The sequence below is a fragment of the Chrysochloris asiatica genome, unplaced genomic scaffold, assembly GCF_000296735.1.
Source record: "Chrysochloris asiatica unplaced genomic scaffold, ChrAsi1.0 scaffold00033, whole genome shotgun sequence".
Lineage (NCBI taxonomy): Eukaryota > Metazoa > Chordata > Mammalia > Afrosoricida > Chrysochloridae > Chrysochloris > Chrysochloris asiatica.
Window position 1 is genome coordinate 1,923,858 of NW_006408551.1, and position 22,679 is coordinate 1,946,536.

Sequence of the window (22,679 nt, forward strand, 5' to 3'; positions counted from 1 at the left end):
CATTCTCCTCACTAAGCCACACTGAGTGTGTTTTAAATTCCAACTTTGGAGTGTCTCTGGATCAAACAGGATTCATTAGAGGATTCGAAGAGCTTACATTACTTGTGATGTCTATCTTATTTCAGAGCCACTACATAGAGAAGGAGCTCTGGTAGCGTAGTGGTTAAGAATAGGGCTGTGAACCGCAAGGTCAGCAGTTCGAAACTACCAGCCGCTCCTCAGGAGAAAGATGAGGTTTTCTGCTCCCGTAAAGATTTACAGCCTCAGAAACCCTGTACAGGGTCGCTATGGGTCTGAACTGACTTGATGGCACTCAACAACAACAACATAGAGAAGGGGTCCTGGTATGTGCTGTAGAAGAAACAATGGACTGTTAACAGCAAGCTCAGCAGTTCAAACCCACCAGCTGCTCTTTGGAAACCCTATATATAGGGTCGCTATGAATCAGAACCAACTCGACGGCACTTAACAACAAACATAGAGAAAACTTGACTTTCTGCCATTTTGTCACTGACAGAACTGTGGGAATGCTTTTGTGGAAATGGGGAGGGTGATAGCTTATACCTGCCCTGAGGTCCACTGGAAGTCAAGCCCCAGAATGGCCCTCACCTACTACCTGTCAAGGAGCCTGGTGGGAAATTTGCCTGGAAGAGATGCCCATTCCTGTTTGTATGTGGGGCTGTGTTGGTGGGAAGAAGCCATAGAGGACTGTTGTTATGGGGCCAAATAGAGTCAGAACAGGAAACAAAAATTTTATCTTCAAAGGTTACTTTATAACAACCAACCTTTCCTCCCTTCTCACAGAGATAATTCATTTTGAACTTGAAGACTATTTCTGATTGCTTTATATTCTCTCAAAGAACTGAATGTACAGTGTATATCTGCTTACTTCTATCACTGAATAACATGTTTCTTTTAAAGCCAGTTTCCTTCCAAGATCTTTGAGCTAAACCTGTCTAGTGTAACTGACTTCTCTCCTTAAATGCCCTTCCTTGAGGTGTGTCTCTCAACTAGCACTATCTAATTTGACCCGGTTCCTCTAAGGAAACAGTAAAATCTAACAGCCTAGTCATAGAGGGAGGTGCTTTGAGGTGTGGGGAAAGGGAAGCTTGAAAGAGATGTGTCACTTAAAGATTTGAACAGAGTGGATTATATCTACTGATTTGCTCCTGGCTCTCAGAATGCCAGCAGAGTTTCAATCGCCTCTTGCTTCCACACTCACCAAGTTGGCATTTAGGCCAGTTGGTTTTTGTTGTTAAGTGCAGCTGAGTAGGTTCCAACTCTTAGCGACCCTGTGTAGGGTTTTCAAGGAGCAGCTGGTAGGTCTGAACTGCCAATCTTGTGTTTCAAACCAACCTGTGGTCCAGTGTTTATCCTACAATGCTACACCAGGACTCCTGGAGGCAGTAAAATACTGCTTTCCCTCCAAAAGATGTTACAAGGTACCTATTTGGAGCAATTAGGAAGCTGGGGAGCTCAGTTTACTGCTTGGAACAAAGTCCAACTCAGAAAAACAACAACTGGAAATCTTTTTAGGGCCATTTGGGCAGAAGTCCAAGAATGAGACACTTCCTGAGCCAGTGCTAGCTGAATGCTATGCTTTAACTACTCTGCCCACCTAGTACCTGACTGCTGCTGCTGTGTGCTGCTGAGTCGGTTCTGACCCATAGCAACCCTGTACAGGGTTTCCAAGGCTATAAATCTTTACGGGAGCAGAATGCCTCATCTTTCTCCTGTGGAACAGCTGGTAGTTTCGAACTGCTGACCTTGTGGGTTGCAGCCTGATTCATAACCACTACGCCACCAGTAGTACTTGACTAGTCTCCTATTTTTCTCTCTCACACACATACAGAATTCATTAGCATTTTTCTCCCTGTAGAGCTAGCTCAACTTGTTCTTCCTTTTTAAGTAACAGATCCCATTCCCATGAGGATCACAGTAAAAGAAAAGAAGCCTTAATTGATGTTGTTATTAGGTGCCATCAGGTGAGTTGGTACTGACTCATAGCAACCCTATGTACAATAGAACGAAACACTGCCCAGTCCTGGGCCAACCACACAATTGTTGCCACACTTGAACCCACTGATGCTGCAACTTTGCCAATTCATCTCATTGGGGGTCTTCTTCTTTTTCTCTGACCTTACCAAACATGATATCCTTTTCCAGCAATGGGTCCCTCCTGACAATAAGTCCAAAGTATGAGAGATGAAGTTTGACCATCCTGGCCTCCAAAGAGCACTCTGGCTGCACTTCTTCCTACACAGATCCGTTGGTTCTTTTGGCAGCCCATGGCACTTTCAATATTTTCCACTAACACCGTAACTCAAAGCATCAATTCTTCTACGGTCTTTCTTATTCACTGTCCAGTTTTCGCATGCATATGAGGTTATTGAAAATACCATGGCTTGGGTCAGAAGCACCTTAATCCTCAAGCTGACATCTTTTGTTCTTCAACACTTTAAAAAGGCCTTGTGCAGCACATTTGCCTAATGCAATACTTTTGATTTCTTGCTTCCATGAGTGTTGATAGTTGATCCAAGAAGAATGAAGTCCTTGACAACTTCAGTCTTTTCTCCATTGATAAGAATGTTGTTTATTTTTGTTTTCTTGACATTGAGATGTAATCCATACCGAAGGCTGTGCTCTTTGATCTTCATTAGTAAATGTTTTAAGTCCTCTTCACTTTCAGCAAGCAAGGTTGTATCATCTGCATATCACAGGTTGTTAATGAGCCTTCCTCCAATCCTGATGCTGCGTTTTTCTTCATATAACCCACCTTCTTGAATTATTTGCTCAGCATACAGGTTGAATAAGTATGGTGAAAGAATAGAATCCTGTTGCACACCTTTCTTCATTTAAAACCATTCAGTGTTCCCATGTTCTGTTTGAACAACTGCTTCTTGGTCCATGTACAGATTCCTCATGAGCACAATTAAGTGTTCAGGAATACTCATACTTTGCAATGTTGTCCATGGCTTGTCATGATCCACACAATTGAAAACCTTTGTATAGTCAATAAAGCACAGGTAAACATCTTTCTGGTATTCTCTGCTTTCAGCCAAGACCCATCAAACATCAGCAGTGATATCCCTCGTTCCACATCCTCTTCTGAATCCAGCTTGAACCTCTGGGAGTTCTCTGTCAATGTATGCTTGCAGCCGTTTCTGTATTAATTGATGCTAGAACCAGGGCAAAGCAAGAAAATCCATGAAGGCTTTGAGTGGCTTGGTTTTGGAAAGGAAGCAATATGGTTTACTGGAAAGGGTACACCTCAGAGAGGCAGGAGACTTGTGTTCTTGTTCCAGCCTTACCATGAGTCCTGGGACAAGTCATTTAACTACTCTGGGCCTGTTTCTCTAAGCAGAAAATGGGGGAAATCCTGTTCACCCTTGCCTCTTCTGCATGTGTGTGTGTCAGGGAAGTCATGTGTGGTATTTTAAATGTCACGTCACAGTATTACCATATTTATGGGGCTAATGATTTAGAAAATAAAGGGATCCCAAGAGTACCAGATTGCCTTCCTTTCATCTCTTTGGGTATCTGACTACCTCAAGTTTTGTGGCTAGTTCCTGAGGGTGTGAGTTCACTAAGTGTGGCTCTGTGCACTTGGGTTCTTCTAATCATTGGCCCTGAGGGAACGTTCAAGGAACCACTTATTACTGTGGCTTGGTTTAGTAGTCTGGCCCCAGATCTCAGTGCATTCCAGGGAGAATGTCAAGAGGAGCTGAAAATAAACTTATTACAGGTTTGTGTTTTGTTTTTTCCCCAAACCTAGGCTTCCTAGGGAAATAGGTTTGAGACTAGGTATCTCTGTGATGAAATGTAAGGGAGAATTGCTTGGTGAAGTTTCTTTGCCATGTGCTTTTATAATATCTGTCACCACCATACCAGAATGACAAGGAAATAGTAGGGAAAGGGGACTTTTTCCCTGGGTATCTTATCTACCTCTACTACTTACCACCACTTCTTTCAACATAATATTAAAAGCACACCAAATTTTCATCTATGTGCCTTGGTGAGATCCTTCAAAGAGACCATGAATCCCAGTGGCAGCTAAGGCTACTCCTTTGCCCACCTCCTGCTCTGCAAAATATGCCTCTAAGGTATTTATTTTTCATTAGATGAGCAGGTGAAAGCAATTTTGGGTGTATATAAATTTGCAACAAATTGAGTTTTTTTCTTTTCCCACAGGATCTTAAGTAGATAATTCATTGCAACAAATTATCACTTTTAATTGTTCTCAGTTCCTGATTGTTTTATACTCTACTGCCAATTACTGCTTGCCTTCTCTTCAAATAGACTAACCTGTATTTTAAATTGACTCCCCCCTCTTTTTTGCTATAAATACAGCAAAGTAATGGACAGCAGGGTGAGGTAGCCACTTAAAGGATTGTTTATTCCACCTTCAGTAGAGGAGAGCACTGAGCCCTGAGGTAGGCTGCTCAATTCAGTCTTCTAGTTTCCTTCACACAAAAGAATCCCCTAAAAGCAACCAAATCCAAACCCACTGCTGTCTAATTGATTCCTACTCAGAGTGAGTCCTGGTGTGGCACTGCAGGATAATGAACTGGACTGCAAGGTCGGTTTGAACCACAAGGTCAGTGCCACCAGCCACTCCTCAGATACAGGGTCACTAGCTGACTCGATGGAACTTAACAACAACAACATAGTGTCCCAACAGGTCAGAGTAGACCTTCCCCTATGCTATTTCCAAGGTTGTAAGTCTTGACAGAAGCAGACTGCCACATCTTTCTCCCACAGAATAGCTGATAGATTCAGTTCACTTCCCTTTTAGTTAGCAGCTGAGTGCTTAACCACTGTGTCACCAGGGAGCCTTAGCACTAATAATAATAATTTTTTTAAGTTGCTGTTGAGTGAAGATTCCAATTCATGGTGACCCTACATGTGTCAGCTTAGAACTGTGCTCTTTTCTCTTTTTGTTTTTTATATTTTATTTTTGTTGCTATTGAGAATATGTACAACAAAAAACTCAACAGTTTCTACATGTACAATTCAGTGACACTGACTCCATTCTTCAAGTTGTGTGACCATTTTCACCCTCCTTTTCTGCGTTGTTCCTGCCCCTTTAAAATTAGCTCACTCTCCCCTAAGGTTCCTATCTAATCTTTCAAGTTGCTGTTGTCAATTTGATTTCAAGTAGGTAGATCCGAAAAGAGCAGAATGCTCAAGGCAAACATTCTTAACTAGTTTAGCTGAACTATTGTTTGGTTTTAAGAAGACTTCAAGGAATGTATTTGGTTTAAGGTTTAAAGATTATTTCAGGGCAGTGGTTTTGAGAGTTCATCCAGCTCCTGTGGTCCAGAAAGTCTGTGGCATCCATGAGAATTTGAAATTCTCTTCTACATTTCCCTTCTTTTGATCAATATTCTTCTATGAAATTGTTGATCAAAATGTTCAGTAATGGTACTTGGGCACATTCCACTTCTGGTCTCATGGCAAAGGTGTTAGTTGTTCTTGGAAGCAAGTAGCCACACATTCAATGTCCTCCTCTCACTCCTGTCTCTCCTTCCTCTGCTGCTTCAGGTCAATAGAAACCAATAATGTGCCTTACTTAGATGGCCAACTTGTAAGCTTTTAAGACCCCAGGTATCACTCGATGAACCAAAAGGTAAAACAGAAGCACTAAACACTCTATTAAGCCAATTTACTGGGATGTCTTATGAAATCATGATCCTAAACCTCCAAACAGAGGAACCAAATCCCATGAAGTGTTTGGTTGTACATAAGTACCTCAGGTTCCATAGGGTGTTCAATGGGTGACTTTTGTGAAGTAGACCCCCAGACTTTTTCTGAGGTGCCTCTGGATGGACTTTTACCTGGAACCTTTGGGTTAGCAGCCAATCATGTTAATTAACCACTTGAACCACCCAGGGACTCCCTTACCCCCAACCAAGGTACAGAGCCTCTAAGGGGACTGTTTCTTTGTCTCCTGAGGGCTGAGGTGTATCCTGTCTCCTTTCTCACAGCATTAGCTCCACCTACAGAGAGTGTGTCTACTCTCAAACACAGTGCAGTCAGGACCACTCTGGGATAAGATAGTGTTTCCATCCCATAAGCCAGAGAAGTCAGCAGAAGTTGTGTAACAAAGGAAAGTTACATTGTTTTTCTCATCAGGAGAATGTATGAGGTCTTCTTCTTTGGGATAGTGTCAGATCAACCTTAAATAATCCTTTAGTTTTCTTGCTAACTCAAGAATATTAGAGTTCTACCAGTCTTCTCAGATCTGATTTCTAATAGCAGTTATTTTGTCTTTCAGCAGAATCACTAAGATGGACATAGAAGACTGCAATGGCCGCTCCTATATGTCTGGTATGCCTTCTTGTGTGTTGTTTATAAGTGGCCCAGAGCAGGGTGGGGAGCCTCCAACCTAGGCACAGAACATGTAATTGCCTTAGTCATGTAGCTGGCACTCATGTCTGTTTGCTGACTGGCTGGCTGGTTGTTTGCTGTTGAGTCGGTTCCAATTCACAGTGACCCTGTATAGAGTTTCTGAGGCTATAAGTCTTTATGGAAGCAGAAAGCCTCATCTTGCTCCTGCAGAGTACCTGGTGGACTAGAACTAGACCTTGAGATTAGTAGCCTAACATATAACCCACTCTGCCATGAGGGATCCTCATGCTTGCTAATATGTACTTACTGTTGTGATTGTATGTTCCATAAACAGTGATCTTCTTCTCCAGACTTATTGAATGAGCTCTTCTTTCTCCCGCGGAACAACTGGTAGTTTCGAACTGCTGCCTTAAGGTTCGCAGCCCGATTCGTAACCACTACGCTACCAGAGCTCCTTGAATGAGAGGGTAGGGGAAAGAAATTAGGAGAGAAATGAGCGGAAACTATCAGCAAGAGAATGATGGAAAAGATGGAAGAAGTGGGTCCATCTTCTCCTGTGTGCTCAGGTCACCAACCAAATGTGAAATTCTGTCCCATCCAGGTAGAGAGTGAAGCAGGGTTTCAAACCTCAGAGGCCTGCACAAGCAAGTGTGTATGTCAGTGAGTGAAATGGCTTAGGGTAATCAGCAGAAAAGATTAGTGGAAACTGATGGGGGCATGTCCTACCTCAAGGGGACAGAAGCTGTTCAGCTGCCTGCCACCAGTCACTGCCATACAGCAATGTGTATTCAACATGGTCAAAGCCTCCAATTTTTCTAAAGAAACAGATATATAAATAGGTGTGGAAATGGCATGGTAGGGGCATCTGACATCCTCTAACTAAACGAGGAAGGATAATCAAGATCCAACAGCTCAAGTCTCATTCATATGATGGGGAGATCAGATATACCTCCATTTTCCAACCTTCTTACCAATTCTGACACCAACTCCCACAGCCCTCTCTACCTCTCTGCTGGTTTTAATAATTTGTTGCAATGGTCACACAAAACTCACAGACCATCTACACAGTGAAGGGTTTTATTGGGGGTAGTAACAGGTTACAATTGAGGATCAGGAACAACTCAAGATACTAATATAGTTCTTTGGTGAAGATAGCTTCTGTGGGCTATGCCCACAAGCAGGCTTCTCCCTGGCCCTTGGCCTCTCAGCCCCTCAGGCCTCTTGGACAAGTGTTACAAACCTCTTTAGCTCCTCCAACAAGTGCCCAGGGGCATGCCATACCACCACTAAGCCTCCGCTCTAAGGTGCTCAGTGGGTGCTCCACTAAGTACCTGGAGGCTCTTACCTGAAGATGCTCAGCTTTCTCACTTAGTGATCTGGAAAGCTCACTGACTTGTCTCTTGCTGGTTCCTAGTTCTGTTGCTTCTCACCATCTTGTGCCATCTCTGGTGTTACAGCTTTGTCTGTCTCCTGAGTTTAGTAGGTTCTCAACACAAGGATCCCAAGTTCAAAGAACATGCTATACTCCTAGCTCTTCTTTCTTGGTGGCAGTGAAGTCCCCACTTCCCACCTCTGGCATGGCTCATTTTAAATGTAGCAGTAAGGCAAAACTGACCAATCCCTCATTAGTGTTTTGTACTTCTTATTTGCATTGTTTCACACCCACAAGGTGCCATGCACCTTATTTGCATTATTAGCAAGCTGTCCAATCCCTTTGGTGAGCCACAAGCACTTTATTTACATAGCTCCACTTAATCATTTGGTGGAGTTACAAGACCATGGCAAGAAAAACCCTGTAAAAGTGATCCATCACACTGTAATGCATATGTATGCATTTCCAGATGTTTTAAACATTTTTATTCCAGTTTATAATATTTTTTTAAATGCTCCTTGGGGTAAGTCAAACTTATCAGTTACTGAATTCTGCCAGTGGACTACCAGTTTTCAACTTCATTTCCCCCAGTCCTTTTCCATGATATTAACATGTTTTAGCTTTTCATATCTGTCAGATACTCTTAATGAGACAGAAGAGACCTTTGTTTATAGTATGAATGGCTTTTAGAGAATTGGAAGTAATCAGGAACCTCCCAAAGTTTAGTAAGGTGGAAAGAAATTAGGAACTTTATCTGGCTCTATCTCTAGGGTGCAGAAAAGGGCTGACAGCTTCCTTATTCAAAGGCTTGGGGAGCAGTGTAGAGGGGAGGAGCTTTTTTTTTTTTTTTTTTGACCATGAGAAGGCCAGGACAAGAAATGACTAAGAGTTAAAGAAAGCAGGATTGGGTTTTGACATAAAGAGTATCCCCGTCAGAAATCTAAACACCACTGTGGAAATTACTTATAGCTTCATTTTTAACTTTAAAGTGGAACCAATGTTGGAATGACTGGCATAAGTTAAGGGAGCTATAGCAAGATGTTCAGACAGACATGAGAATCATTGGCAACACCTAGGTGATGTAAGCAATTAAATCTGATCCCTTTCTCATCCAAGGAGGGAAGGGAGAGAAGGAGTCCATTAACTTACCACTAAGATTCTCTCCCCAGCCTCTATCTTTCAGAGGAAACTGATTTGCTCAAACCTAGCTCATGCAATTAACTGAGTAGCCTTACACCAAGTTTTTTGAGACTATGAAATGTTTAAGAGAACCTTAGTAGAAAGGGATCCAGGGGTAGGCAGCCCCAAGTGTCATGGCCCCTCCCACTCCCAAATTCTTGGAATCAGAAAATCTAGTCTTTGGAAGTAGGTCAGCACGTCAGCTCCTCTGGAAGGGAAGGAGTAGAGGCCCTGTCCTGATAGCAGGTTTCATCCAGGGCTGTGGGCTGCTGGGGCCCCAGGGGCACAGGAGGAGAAGGGGAATGGAAAGCCTGTATCAGGATCTGAAAGGGCTCAGGGCCACAGAGCAACACTAGCCAGAGATCAGACAGTGCTGGGTCCAATCAGCTGAGAAGAGGATTGCAGATGTGAGAGCGACATCTCTCCTGGAAGAGGAGGGAAAAGAGTATCTGAGTTTACTTGGGGAGATGCTCTGAGAGCTCAAGAGTGCTGCTCTGAGCCTCCAAGCTGCCCTGTGTCCTGGGCCCCATCACCTCTTGGGGCCTTGGCTTCCCCAGCTGACACAGGATTGGGCCTTCCCTGCATCCCCTCTCTTTCCCTCCCACCCTGCAGACCCATCCATCTCTCTGTCTCTCTTGCACACACTTGCCTCTCAGGCATTTGTTGTGCAGTTCCTCTTTGTCTGCTGGGCACAAGGGCAACAGCATCTGCCTCCCCCTTCCTGTGCACACCCCTATTCCCACCCATTCACTGGCTTGGGAAAGTGATGCTGTAGCTTAGCATCCCCCCCAATATACACATATACATTCTTTCCAGCCCCCTCCTCAAGCACATCCAAGCTCCATAGCTCCCGCGCTCGCACTCTCTCTTACACATACACACACACACACTCACACACACACACACTCACTCACTCACTCACACACATACACCCTGGGCTGAGCTCTTCTTGCTGGCTGCAGCCGTGGGCCCCTGCTCACCGTGCCGCTGCTGCTGCCTGCGAAATGACGGCGGTTCCCCTCACTTCCAGGAATCCACGCTTCCTGGAAGGTGAGTGGCTGGGCTCACCCCTGCCTGCCACCGAGACGCAGACATGCACACACCACCCGCACTCCCTCGCCGTTTCCAAGGCGGCGGCCGCGCTCGCACCCCAGGGTCTCACCGGCAAGGGAAGGATAATGTAAGTTCAGGCAGAAGGCGGCTAGTGGAGGGGGGAAGGGGGTGTTTGGGCTTGGGAGCCAATTCTGAAACAACTCCCAAGCCTGAGGAGAGGGAGAGGATGGGGGCTGTGTGTGTGTGGCAGGGGGGAGGGGGCGTTCCTCCTTACACTTGCGGAGGATGAGAAAGGGTGTTTGGCGTTGCTAAGCAAAGACGGTGACTTGGACAGTGGAAGCTAGTGGTGACATCTTGATTAGGCCTTAGGGACTGATGAAGAGCTGCCTGGGGTAAAATGCCGAGACAGGCCTGGGTGGGAATGGGGAGTGGAGAGAATCGAGGTGGGGAAGAGGAGCTTTGGCATTACCCGCCTCAGCCTGGAACAGAGATCTGAAGGATCTCAGCCTCCTGCCCACAATAGAGCTGGGGAAGAGCGGCTTTCTTTGCTCCTGTGCCCACTGTTCCTGGCTAGCAGGCTAGCATCCTGCCACCCAGGATCCCATGGTGAAGAAAGGGAAAGCAGTTACGGTGAGAAGTGTGGAGGTTCAGAGCTTTCTCCCACCTCGTGGCTATTCTCTAGAGGTAGTCACTCTTTGAAGGGATCAAGGCAAGGCCGCAGGAACCAAGGGCTCCTCTCCTTCAACATGTGAAACACATTTAGCTTGTGAGCTGTTTCCCTGTCTCCTTTCTCTCCTTTTACCCACCTTCCAGCTCTCCTGGTATGAACCTCATGATCTGGCTTTGCCCTCTGTGGGTCTGGCCAATCTATGATGATTTTGACCAAGAACATTTCATAGACCTGACAGCAACCTTAATTCTTGGCTTTGACAGTCTGGGATTTCTTGGGAGTCCCAGGCATTTGAAATTCCCCCACTGGGGTTTCTATGGCTGAGAGCAGAACTACTGAATTTAGTAAATCTGACTTTAGTCCTCTCCACCTTCACAAAATCCTTGAAGCCCCCAAAAGACTTTCTGACTCCTGGAACAGATTAATTTTTATATATTAGCCCATAAAAATAGACTTGAGCCTGCTTTCCCTCTTACCTTTATCCTAAAGAGGGTAACAGCATCAAAGAGTCACCGAACTCCTAGTGGACTCTTGAGGAACCTGTTCTTCCTCCTATTTCTAGGTCTTAATAGGGGAAGCCACAAAGGATATTTCCCCCCTTAACGTCCCTTTAAGGATCTTCTCCCCAAATCACAAGTTCCTGGCACCAAGAGACAACTTCATCTAAGAGACTAGGACCACCTCGTTTCTAGCAAGCTCTCTCCTCCTCTTAGATAGTTAAGGACTCAGAGCCCTATTCTCCCCAACACTAACAGCAAGTGATTTAGGGTAAGTCAGCCGCTGCATTGGAAAAGGATTGAGAAGACACTCTTTCAGCCCTTCCAAACTTAGTATATTTGACACTTAGTTGAAGGACATATTTTAAAACTTGGTCTGAATCTACAAGTTTCAACCCATAACTCTGAGATGCTCACTTCAGGATATATGTGTGGTTCTGATTTCAGGCAACTAAAAAAACAAAAAAATAACCATGGTTTACCTAAAGAGCCTCAGCTGATAAAACTGAGTTTTAAACCCCATGGCTTTTCCTATAGCTAATGAGCTAATTCAGGATTTGAAGGACTAGAATGGGGGAAATGGGACTTTTAGGAAAGGCTATAAATGAGAAATGGTCCCCAAGTCCTGAGTGGTTGTTTTCTTCCCACTGACCAAAGCTGGAGAGGGATCCCTCAGGAGGGTGTGTTCCGGATTTCTTGCCTCAGGCCCAAGACTCCAACCATTTTATAATGGAATCTTTATTTTGTGAAAGTAAGTATGTGCAGAGCTGGGCAATTGGGTAAAGTACTAATAGGTGGAATTTAGGGATGGATTTTAGGGTTTGTCTCTTTCCTTATTTCATACTTTGGCCTGTGTGCACACATCTATGCATGTTCATGTTAGAGATAATGTCTGAGGTTATGAGTATGTGTATCTCAGTAAGTGTGTTCTTTTGAACTTGATCTACATATGTAATATGTGTCTGTGTGTTGTTTGTCTACATGTGTTTTTATTTCACCTGCATATTTGTGCAGAAGATAGTGGGGAGGAGGGATTTTTTAAAAAGACATGTTCCGTATCTTCAGGTATGTCATCTGATTTTTTAAATAAAAAACATATATGAAATTCTCAAAATGTATTTTTACAAAGCAATTGGTCAACAAAGTGAAATTTGATAGTAAATTGATTATGTAACTGTGAAGGGATTACAAAGTAGCATATTTGTGCTCTGAAGCAGATCAGATAGGAGGCTTTCTAAAGTAGTCAAAGTTTTGCTGCACTTAGAAAGTCTTCATAGGCCCAGCTCTCCCCTATTGAGACAGTGCCTGCCAACTGACTGTAAGGGGTGATTAAAAACAATGGCCACTTAGGCTTAGTCTCTACCACCATCAGCATTGTGACCTTATTCAAGTAACATAACCTCTTTTGTGCCTCAATTTCCTCATCTGCAAAATTAGCCTACTTCATAGGGTTGCTTTAACGATTAAATGAGATAATTAATTTAAAATGCATAGGACAATGCCTGGCACAGATAAAGTACTCAATGTTAGCTGCTATCATTACTATTACTATTATTATTATTAGATTCAGGGACAATTCCAGCTGCCCTTCCTGCAGATCCCGAAGCTGGTGTTGGGGCTCCGGAGAGGAACAGTAGGGAAGACCGTCTATCCTGAACCACCTCCCTCCTGAGGCCCCCATTTTCCTCTCCGCCCTGACCCGCCCAACCCCAGCCCTGCTTCCTGTGGACGTCAGGCAGCGATGCTCTTCCCCTCAGGCCTAGCTAAAGGTAGGGTGGGCAAGGCCCAGCCACTGAGCTCGCGGAAGTCAGCATCTGGCACCCAGGTCGGCGAGGGCACAAGGTAGGGTGTTGCCAATGGCACTGCCTTGTACTTGGCTTTAAAATGAGTATTTGTAGAATTTAACTGAAGTTTTTAAAGAGGAGTCAGTGGACAGTGCATGGCTCTAGCTCAAGTGTCACCTGCTGTCTTGTTCTTTCCTCCAAGGTAGCGGGGACTCATCTCTGGAGAAAGAGTTCCTCGGGGCCCCAGTGGGGCCCTCGGTGAGCACCCCCAACAGCCAACACTCTTCTCCCAGTCGCTCACTCAGTGGTAAGTGCATCTTCCTATCCCCTCCTGTCATTGGGCACCTCATTTGCTTTTGGCCCTTGATTCACAGATAATTGGCAACCATTTTCCCCATGGTTGCCTCACTCTGATTTCCTGCTCAAAGTCTGTAAAAGCACTAAGTTGTTCAGTGTCCAGGATCTTCCTGGTTTCTGAAAGGAGAGTGAATGGTCATTGCTGGGATGGAATTAAAAGATACATGGGTGGGGTTAAGGTAAAGGCTCCAAAGAGAAATTCTGAAACTGGAGAAGCAGGTAGATAGAAATAGTCACTAACTGAAGCGAGACAGGAAGTAGAATATAAGGACTTCTCCATCTGCACCCCCCACCCAAATCTCCTGCCCAGACAGGGTCCCTATGGCTGCCCCTCCCCAGCTGGCCCTAGATCTGTGACATTCTCTAAATGATTGGAATAGCCAGGAATGTAGGTCAGAGCTAGAGCCAAAGCCTTCTCCTCAGTGGCTTCTCCCTCCTTCATTCCCCTCTCCGGGAATTTTATGGAGGTGTGTTGGGGGAGGTAAAGGGGTTCAGTCTTCTGGGGTGGGAGGATAATGTCTTCTAGTTTTGTTCCTTCTTTAGCCTGCTATCCATTCAGTCTTCCTAGGACTATTTTCCGCCACTGTTAATTGCTGGCTTCCTGCCCAGGGCCAAGTTAGACTCTTTAATGACAAGAGTGGAGGAAAAGGTCCCTCTAAGTCTCCTGCTTTCCCCAGTGACAGAAGACCCCAACTTGTTTCTCTTGAAGCCTGTTTGCTCAGTGGGTGGGAGAGACAGAAACAGCTGCTTCAGGTCCCAGCAGGACTCCAGTATACCTACCCAGACTACTAGAGTATTGGCTCATTGTAAGGCTTAAGTGTTTCAGGGCCTAGAGACAGCCTCCTGGACTTCAGGAATGCCATTCTGGTTTGGGAACAGGTTCCCCTCTCTCTTTGCTTCTGTCCTAAACACTAATCCACCCTCCAGCCAACTCCATCAAGGTGGAGATGTACAGCGATGAGGAGTCAAGCAGACTGCTGGGGCCAGATGAGCGGCTCCTGGAGAAGGATGACAGTGTGATCGTGGAAGATTCCTTATCTGAGCCCCTGGGCTACTGTGATGGGAGTGGCCCAGAGCCTCACTCCCCTGGTGGCATCCGGCTGCCCAATGGCAAACTCAAGTGTGATGTCTGTGGCATGGTCTGCATTGGGCCCAACGTGCTCATGGTGCATAAACGCAGCCACACTGGTGAGTAAGCCAATGGGGTCTCAGGACTGAAAGACAGAGGCAGTGCTGGGGTAACAATAGCAAGAAGATAGAAGGAGGCGTCTTTGGGAGTGGGGGAGCCTCAGGAAGAGAAGGTCTCTCAGTTTCTGGCTAACAAAATAAAATGGGGGTAGAACTTAGCTCTCCTCAACATCTGTACTTCTCTCAGTTATTGTTAATAATGAAAAACTAATTAGAATTTTTCTCAGGACATGGGATTGGGGAAGGTGTTGTGGCTTCAAGAATGATCTTGGATATTGTTTGGATACCTCATGGAGTTAAAAAGGAAAGCAGATACCTCCTTTCCCCAGCTCTCCAGACTTTGGACTTCTGGAGTAGAGTAGGCCCTTTGGAACTCAGTTTTTGGTAACAGTCTTTTGGCATAGTGTTCCAAATCTGCCACCCCTCTGCTTTGTCCTCCAAGGGAGCTTTATAAAACAGGATATGTGTATGTGGCACAGCTCGACTCCTCAGAAATGTGTTCTGAAGACCTTCCCTTAGGAAAGACAGGGCAGAAGGTAGTAGGACTAGGATCGACCTTCAAAGTTCCTCACATCTCATCTTCTAGGATCTGTCTTTCACTTGCAGGTGAGAGACCCTTCCACTGCAACCAGTGTGGTGCCTCCTTCACCCAGAAGGGGAACCTGCTGCGCCACATCAAGCTGCACTCTGGGGAGAAGCCCTTCAAATGTCCCTTCTGCAACTATGCCTGCCGCCGGCGTGATGCACTCACTGGTCACCTCCGTACACACTCGGGTCAGTGACCGGTCCAGTGGGAAAGAAGAGGGAGGGAGGCCCCAGCACAGCCTGTAAATAGAGCTCAGTGCCTGCTCCTGTAATTGGGGGAGTTCAGTACCTGCTCTCGAGTGCTATCCGTTCCTCAGTGATATCCGTGCTGCATCTCTAACCCCTCCCTTGGGCAGCAGGGCCCCATGGGGAATTTGTGGGACTCTTTTATGGGGTATTTTACATCGATCTGTGATGTGGATAGAAGGGAGCATGCACACTGGTTATCCCTGTAATCGTCTCAGCCTCCCTGACATTGGTTGTTTTTTTAATTCACACTGATGCCAGTCACCTGGCCCCATTTCTGTGCTCCAGAGAAATCTTTCTTCCTTTTCCCACATGCTTCAGGCCCGCACCTGCCACCATCTTCACCCTACCCCACTGACACCAGAAGTCTCAGGCAACCACTATCTGGCTTCTCTTTTACTTCCTATGAGTTCCCTGTAAAGATCCATGGTCCCTCCAAAGCTGGATCAAAGGGAATAGAGGGCATCCAGATAGGAAAACAGTATCCATTTTCTGTTCCACATCCCAGGAGGGATGAGCAGGTTCCAAAACCAAGAGCAAGTCCAGAGCGTGCCTGGAGGTCACTGTTTGGACCAGTGAATGGGAGCTGGATTAACAAGGTTTTCCAGTTCAGCCAAGACTAATGATCAATATCTGTTCAAGTCAGCTGGGCAGATAGCATTTTCAGGTGTTTACTGAGTTTTAAGCTTTTAGCTTGGTCTTGGGAAGAGGCCAGGAGCAGAACTGGCAAGAAGGAGGGAGCTTAAGATTGTGAAAAATCAGGAACGGAAAAAGGGGTAAGAATTAGTAGGGTCTGTCCTTGGAAAACGAGGAGGCCTAGTGGTACAGTGAGTTAAGCATTATACTGCTAACTGCATGGTCAGCAGTTCAAAACCACCAGCCACTCCATGGAAGAAAGATGAGGCTGCCTGCTCCCTAATGCTTTACAGCCTCAGAGACCCGAGGGCACCATTCTCCTCTGTCCTGTAGTGTCACCTTGAGTCAGAATCCACTGGAAGTCAGTGTGATTTTTGTTGTGATGGTGGTTGTTTTAGTCCTTAGTATTTTTCTCTCTTTTAAACTTTTTGGGGCCAGGATTTAAGGGACAGCACAATCAACTTACCATCCTTTACTTTCTCCAACCATCTACTTGATTCTAGGTTATCTTTCTTTGGAGGTGGGACCTATTCGTCTCTATATGTACATGGAGAAACAGGGAGATGATTCATGATTTATAGTATACAAAGCATTTTGCTTGTGCATATCATGTGATCCTCATAACATTCCAAGGTAGATGTTATTATCCTCATTTTGCTGAAAAGGAAACAAACTGCCTGTCACCAAGTTATTCCTTAGCTTAGCTGGAACTCCATCCAGGTCCAGTGCCAGATACTGGTGTTCTTCCTCAGAACAGGGGTGGCTCCCTCTATTGGTTTGGAACAAGAATGGTTTGGTCCCTGAAATTCTTAAGAACAAAAGTAAACTGGGTGGATTTTTCGTGTTCTGTGGGACATAATTAGGGATAGAACCAAACACAGATATACTATTTGCTCCAACCTCTGTGAGATTCTATTTCTATCCATATTATACAAAAAAAAAAAAAAAAGGTTGAGGAGTCATTTTTTTTCTCCTACATGTGAAACCATTTCCCCAAGAGTCTTGGATAGACTAAATCATGGTGTTCACCTCTAGGGTTTACAGAGCAAGAGCAAAATGGCATTATGTGGAGGAGGTGGGTAGTAATTAGTCCCAGGAGACATTTTCTGTCTCCCTGTTCAGTGATAGCAAGATACATGAAATATATAATACTTTGTTTCTTTTCATTATTTTCTCTCCTTGCACAACTGTCATCTTAAGAGTTGTCTTTAAAGGAAGTGTCAATCTCAGTTTTCCAATTATTTGTTTCTTCAGTAGAAATGAAAACTTTAATATCAGTTCTTTATTAAAGGGAAGGCGGGGGGAAGTCCCCTGGAGTTTTTTCTCCCTTTCTCTTTTATTTTTCCCTCTGTTCATTTACCCTTTTCCTCTTCTTAGAATTTCTTTATCAGTGATGATTTTTCTGGGGATCTCTTGGTATCTCAGTGTAAAGAGAAGTATAGAGATATGGGAAGAAAGAGAAAATAGCAGTAAAACCAGATTAGGGATGGAGGTAAAAGTATAAAGGTCAATGAAAATTGCTGCTTCCCACATCAATAGATCTAAGGGTTCTTGTTTCTGTTACCCCAACCCACCAATCTCCCCCAAACCAAAACAGGTACTTAGTGAGCAAAAAATCCCCTTGTCTGATAAACAGCACTCACACCCACCTGCCACATGGAAAGGTTAAACCACAACCTGGGCCCCAGACTTAGCTATTTTAGGGTGGGGCCAGCCTGCCTACCAGGGACAATCTCCTACAAAGACCCTGGGTCTTCACCTTCTTTAAACAGTGACATAGCCATCTTGAGGCCCACCACCTATCCAGAGATGTATGCCTAGGGATCTCCCTCTCTTCCCATAGTTGCACATTAACTCTATTCTCCAATTTGGATCATGGTTGCAGTTAAAGTTGGGCAAGGGAAAGCAAAAGGAATTCAATTTAGCAACATCCCTTCCTCCCTCATACCAGTGTATAAATTTGTTTCTAGACGGTTTTGGAGAGCCAGGGCACAGGGAGCAGTAACTGATGAAGTTTCTCTCCTCTCTCCCAAACAGTCTCCTCCCCAACAGTGGGCAAGCCCTACAAGTGTAACTACTGTGGCCGGAGCTACAAACAGCAGAGCACCCTAGAGGAGCACAAGGAGCGCTGCCACAACTACCTGCAGAGTCTCAGCACTGAAGCCCAAGCTCTGGCTGGCCAACCAGGTGGGAGAGTGGAGGGCAGGGGCAGAGGGAGTACAGGAAAAGGGGGATGAGGTCTGTGGACTAGGAGAAAGTTAACCAGGAAACCTGACAAGCATCCCCATTGGTGAAGGGTCCAATGGCAGGTGTACCACAGCAATTGGGAGGGGATGATAGGGTCTATGTCCCCAGTGTAATAAAAGATAAAACACAAGGAAGTATAAATTCAAGGGTCAAATGTACATAATTGACCCTAAATGATCTAAGTGTTTACTAGGATGAGTTCTGGGTAAGGTAAAATAAGCATTTTTCCTGGCATAGGCTATGACCATCTTTGACTGACATTTCAGGGGAAAGCTGCTGGGCCAGTGCCACCCGAACTCAGCTGCTACAAGTCTGTCCCCATCTCCTCCTCACTAGGTGATGAGATACGTGACCTGGAGATGGTGCCAGACTCCATGCTGCACTCATCCTCTGAGCGGCCAACTTTCATTGATCGTCTGGCCAACAGCCTCACCAAACGCAAGCGTTCTACCCCCCAGAAGTTTGTAGGTAAGAGTCTAGTTGAAGAGGAGACATGGTTTAAATCACAGCTCATCTGAATTTTAGCTTTGGATTTCAGCTGAATTTTAGAGCAATTGGGTCTAGAGATTTGATTAAAGAAAAGAAAGAGAGCTGGTGGTGTTTGGCGCTCAGAGCTTTAACCCTGTAACAGGAGGGGAGTGAGGAGGGAGGATGTATCTTGAGAAGGGTGGAAAGGGGTTGGTGTTGAGGGTGCTCGTGATGGTTATAAGGGAAGCCAACCAGGGTATTCAGACTCTCTCACTTCTTGAGCATATGCGGGGGCTTCAAAAACTTCGTGGAAAAATAGAATTAAAAGATAAGGGAATTTTTCCATGAACTTTTTGAAGCACCCGCATAACAATCTATGTGGGCTGCTAGAAGGGCCACTAGAATTAGAAAAAAGAAGTGAGTATATGGGGCCCCACATGGCCCTGCTCATTAGCTCTCTGAGGTCCCAGAGCTTTGCAGTCATGAAAGAAGTATTAAAGATCAGTGGGCTGGGACCAAGTCCTCCTCTAAGATTGCAGCTTCAATCAGGAAACAACTCCACAGAGCTCCTGGCCTCTGAGGAAAGTAAATGAGGAATGATGAATACTGTTACATCCTGCCCCATGGCAGGACTACCCAGAAGTAATCCCGAGGGAGCACAGCAATTCTCCAAACGCAGCCATACTGAGACTCACTTCTCCACAGGCGAAAAGCAGATGCGCTTCAGCCTCTCAGACCTCCCCTATGATGTGAACTCGGGTGGCTACGAGAAGGATGTGGAGTTGGTAGCACACCATGGCCTGGAGCCTGGTTTTGGAGGTTCTCTGGCCTTTGTGGGGGCAGAGCATCTGCGTCCCCTTCGCCTTCCACCTACCAGTTGCATCTCAGAACTCACGCCCGTCATCAGCTCTGTCTACACCCAGATGCAGCCCCTCCCCGGTCGACTGGAGCTTGCAGGGTCCCGAGAAGCAGGTGAAGGACCTGAGGACCTGGCTGATGGAGGCCCCCTCCTCTACCATGCTCGAGGTTCCCTGACTGATCCTGGGGCATCCCCCAGCAATGGCTGCCAGGACTCCACAGATACCGAGAGCAACCACGAAGATCGGGTTGCTGGGGTGGTATCCCTCCCTCAGGGTCCCCCACCCCAACCACCTCCCACTATTGTGGTGGGCCGGCCCAGTCCTGCCTACGCCAAAGAGGACCCCAAGCCACAAGAGGGGTTACCACGGGGCACTCCAGGCCCCTCCAAGGAAGTGCTTCGGGTGGTGGGTGAGAGCGGCGAGCCCGTGAAGGCCTTCAAGTGTGAGCACTGCCGCATCCTCTTCTTGGACCACGTCATGTTCACTATCCACATGGGCTGCCATGGCTTCAGAGACCCTTTCGAGTGCAACATCTGTGGTTACCACAGCCAGGACCGGTATGAGTTCTCTTCCCATATTGTCCGGGGGGAGCATAAGGTGGGCTAGTGATTTTCACTCCTCCCCTCAGTCCACTTCACTGCCCTACCTACAGGTGTCTAGCCCTGTCCCTACCACACCCCAAGGAGTTTTGCTTTTCGCCCCCACCACTGGCTACCTGATTTCATACCTGACCCTGACCATTCTTCACCTCTTTTCCTCTACCTTGACTTACTTAGCATCGTGATGAGACAGACCTTTTGCTTATGTTTCCTGTTTTTCTTTTCTCTTATCCTAGCATACTTGTTATTTATTAAGAAAATTCGTTTTTTGTTTTGCCTTTTTTTTGTTTTAAACTTGTATCAATTCACTTGCCACCCACACATCCACATTGCCCTTCCACTTAGGCCTAAATTTTGTCAATGATCTAGCTTCCTCCAACAGCCAGGAGTAGGGAGCTCCTCTTTGGTATTATTAAGAGACCTTGAGCTTCTTCTTGCTTAAACTCCTCATCCTTTATCTGGTTCTTCACTGTTGATGTTGATACCTCCCTCTGGCCCTACCTTAGCTATGTGGCATTATATCTCCTCTCTTGGACTCTTCAATCTGGTACTTCATACCTCTGTGCCCTCTCACCTTGGCAGCTTGCACTCTTCTTGAACAAATAAAGAAGTTCCTCATCTGAAAGTAGGAGGGGTTGAAGAAATCCTCCCTGGGCACCATGGGACTAAGGGTCCTTTGATATTCCCCTAATAATATGAATTTCCAAAGTCCACATTCAGGATCTCCCTCTAGGATGTGATATAGATAGCTCTTTCCTCTTCTTGAACACCCCTCATACTGCTCTGGTCTCCTCAGCCTGCCAGTCTACTCAGTGGTGGTCTTTCTCTCCTTGGAATGCCCCAATTATATATTCTCAGGGGCCAAGGCTAGGTCTGCATCCCTCTATCTCTGATGCATTGGGAGCCACAGGTGCCTAATTGAGAGCCAGGGCATAGGGCAGGGGTGAGTCAAGAATTTTCTCTTTCTCCTCCAACTCTCAAACCTCTTCACTCCAGTGACCTTCCTAGTCTCTCAGGGGCTTCTTTAGCCCCCATCCTAAACTAGCAGGTTTCTGCCTGATGACAAGGGGTATCTCAGCCCCTCAGTCATGCTGCCTTCTTCCTTCTTCCCTGCCCTTCCCCCACAGTAGGATTCACCCTCTCATTCACGGACTTTTGGGTCCTATTTTTGGGTCAGTGGTGGGGAGAAAAGGGTATATCTTTTCTCTCTTCTAATTTTCAGTGTAACCAAAAATTATCCCTAGACAAGCAAAGGCACATGCCCCTCACCCCATTCTATCCTTGTCCCAGAATGGGATGGGCACAACTGGACCAGGGTCAGCTTTTTACTGCCTCCTTCTACACTCAGCTCCCAGATATAGGGCAGGAAGGGGTACTCTCCTCCTGGCTACTGTAGAGACCCTGGCTATTTGGGTACCCCAGGATTAGTGATATGGGAGCAGGAGAAGTTATAACTCCACTGGAAGTAGAGGGCTCTTTCTACAAGAGTTCCTTGCCCAAGACCACAGCCATCCCACTCTCTGCTTCCTTGAGATTCAAACCAAAGGCTGTTTTTCTATGTTTAAAGGATTAAAAAAAAAAAAAAAAAGTAAAAACCAAACATACCACCTCACAAGTTGTAACACTTGGTCCTTCTCTCTCTCTCCTTTTCTCTTCCCCTCTTCTTTCCATCTTTCTTTCCACATGTCTTTTCCTTATTGGCTCTTTTGCCTCCTACTTTTCTCACTCCCTATCAGGGATATTTTGGGGGGATGGTAAAGGGTTGGCTATAAACAGACCCTGGGATTGGGGCTCTTAAAGACTCTGGGAGGAGTCTGTCTTACCCTCTTGTGGGAAAGGAGACCCTAAAATGTTTTCTCCTTTTTCTCCCTCATTTTATGGTCTCCCCAGGAAGGATAGATTGGCAGGGGGAGTCATTGTGATGTTCCCCCTTGACAACACAGCAATAAACACGTGCTGCCAAGGGTAAGAGGAAAGGGGAGTAAGCTCAGAGTAGAGTGGTCTCTAAAGAAGAGAAGTCTTCTCAACAGTACCCAGGGTCCTGACTCCTTGTTTCAGGGTGGCAGCATAGCTGAGGTTAATACCTGGGGTTCTCCTGAACTGTTTGGACTATTGAGCCGCTTCCTACTAGGTCTATCCCCTACCACCTCTTCTGTATCTGCTGTGTATTTGGTGGCACCTCATAAGGACTAGTTCCGTCTGGGTTATCAGAGCCTTAGAGTGTTCTTGTACCCTCCCTCAGTCAGTTTTGGCACCTGTAACCACTTGCAACAGGGACTATACCCTGAGGCTATAACTGTGCCCATGAAAGCAGAGACTGGAAGGGCAAGACCAGGTGCTAAGGAGGGGAGAGAGGGGCACTCTGTCTCTCTCCTAACCATCACCGCACTTTAACCAGGGTCTTAGGTACAAAATCCTACTTTCCAGAGCCCTCAACTTCTGGAACCTCAAACATCCTCATTTTCTCCCAGCTCTTTTGCATAAAAAACAAAACAAACAAACAAACAAAAAACCCCCCACTGAGACCCACAAGGAGAAAAGAGGTGTTTTCCTTTTATATTGATATTAAAAAAAAAAAAAAAAAAAT

General features: G+C 45.8%; 1 protein-coding gene across 3 annotated transcripts; it reads left to right on the top strand.

Annotated features, from left to right (window-relative positions):
- Positions 1-9,546: 9,546 nt before the first annotated feature.
- Positions 9,547-21,655, top strand: IKZF4 (IKAROS family zinc finger 4 (Eos)). Of its 3 annotated transcripts, XM_006859409.1 has the most exons (8): positions 9,996-10,082; positions 11,780-11,873; positions 13,109-13,213; positions 14,191-14,451; positions 15,058-15,225; positions 17,956-18,105; positions 18,502-18,633; positions 19,339-20,099. In XM_006859409.1, the coding sequence occupies exons 1-8, from the start codon at positions 9,996-9,998 to the stop codon at positions 20,097-20,099; spliced, it is 1,758 nt and encodes a 585-aa protein (XP_006859471.1). The 3 variants fall into 3 exon arrangements, with proteins under 3 accessions (XP_006859473.1, XP_006859472.1, XP_006859471.1); XM_006859411.1 differs by lacking the exon at positions 11,780-11,873 and having other exon boundaries at positions 9,547-10,082; positions 19,339-21,655; XM_006859410.1 differs by lacking the exons at positions 9,996-10,082; positions 11,780-11,873 and adding an exon at positions 9,825-9,952.
- The last annotated feature ends 1,024 nt before the right edge of the window (positions 21,656-22,679 follow it).

Bases quoted from the DNA above. Each gene is read 5' to 3' on its own strand.
- IKZF4 (XM_006859409.1), top strand. From the start codon at position 9,996: ATGCACACACCACCCGCACTCCCTCGCCGTTTCCAAGGCGGCGGCCGC. The intron at 10,083-11,779 runs GTAAGTTCAGGC...CACTGACCAAAG, and splicing joins ACCGGCAAGGGAAGGATAAT to CTGGAGAGGGATCCCTCAGG. The intron at 14,452-15,057 runs GTGAGTAAGCCA...TTTCACTTGCAG, and splicing joins GCATAAACGCAGCCACACTG to GTGAGAGACCCTTCCACTGC.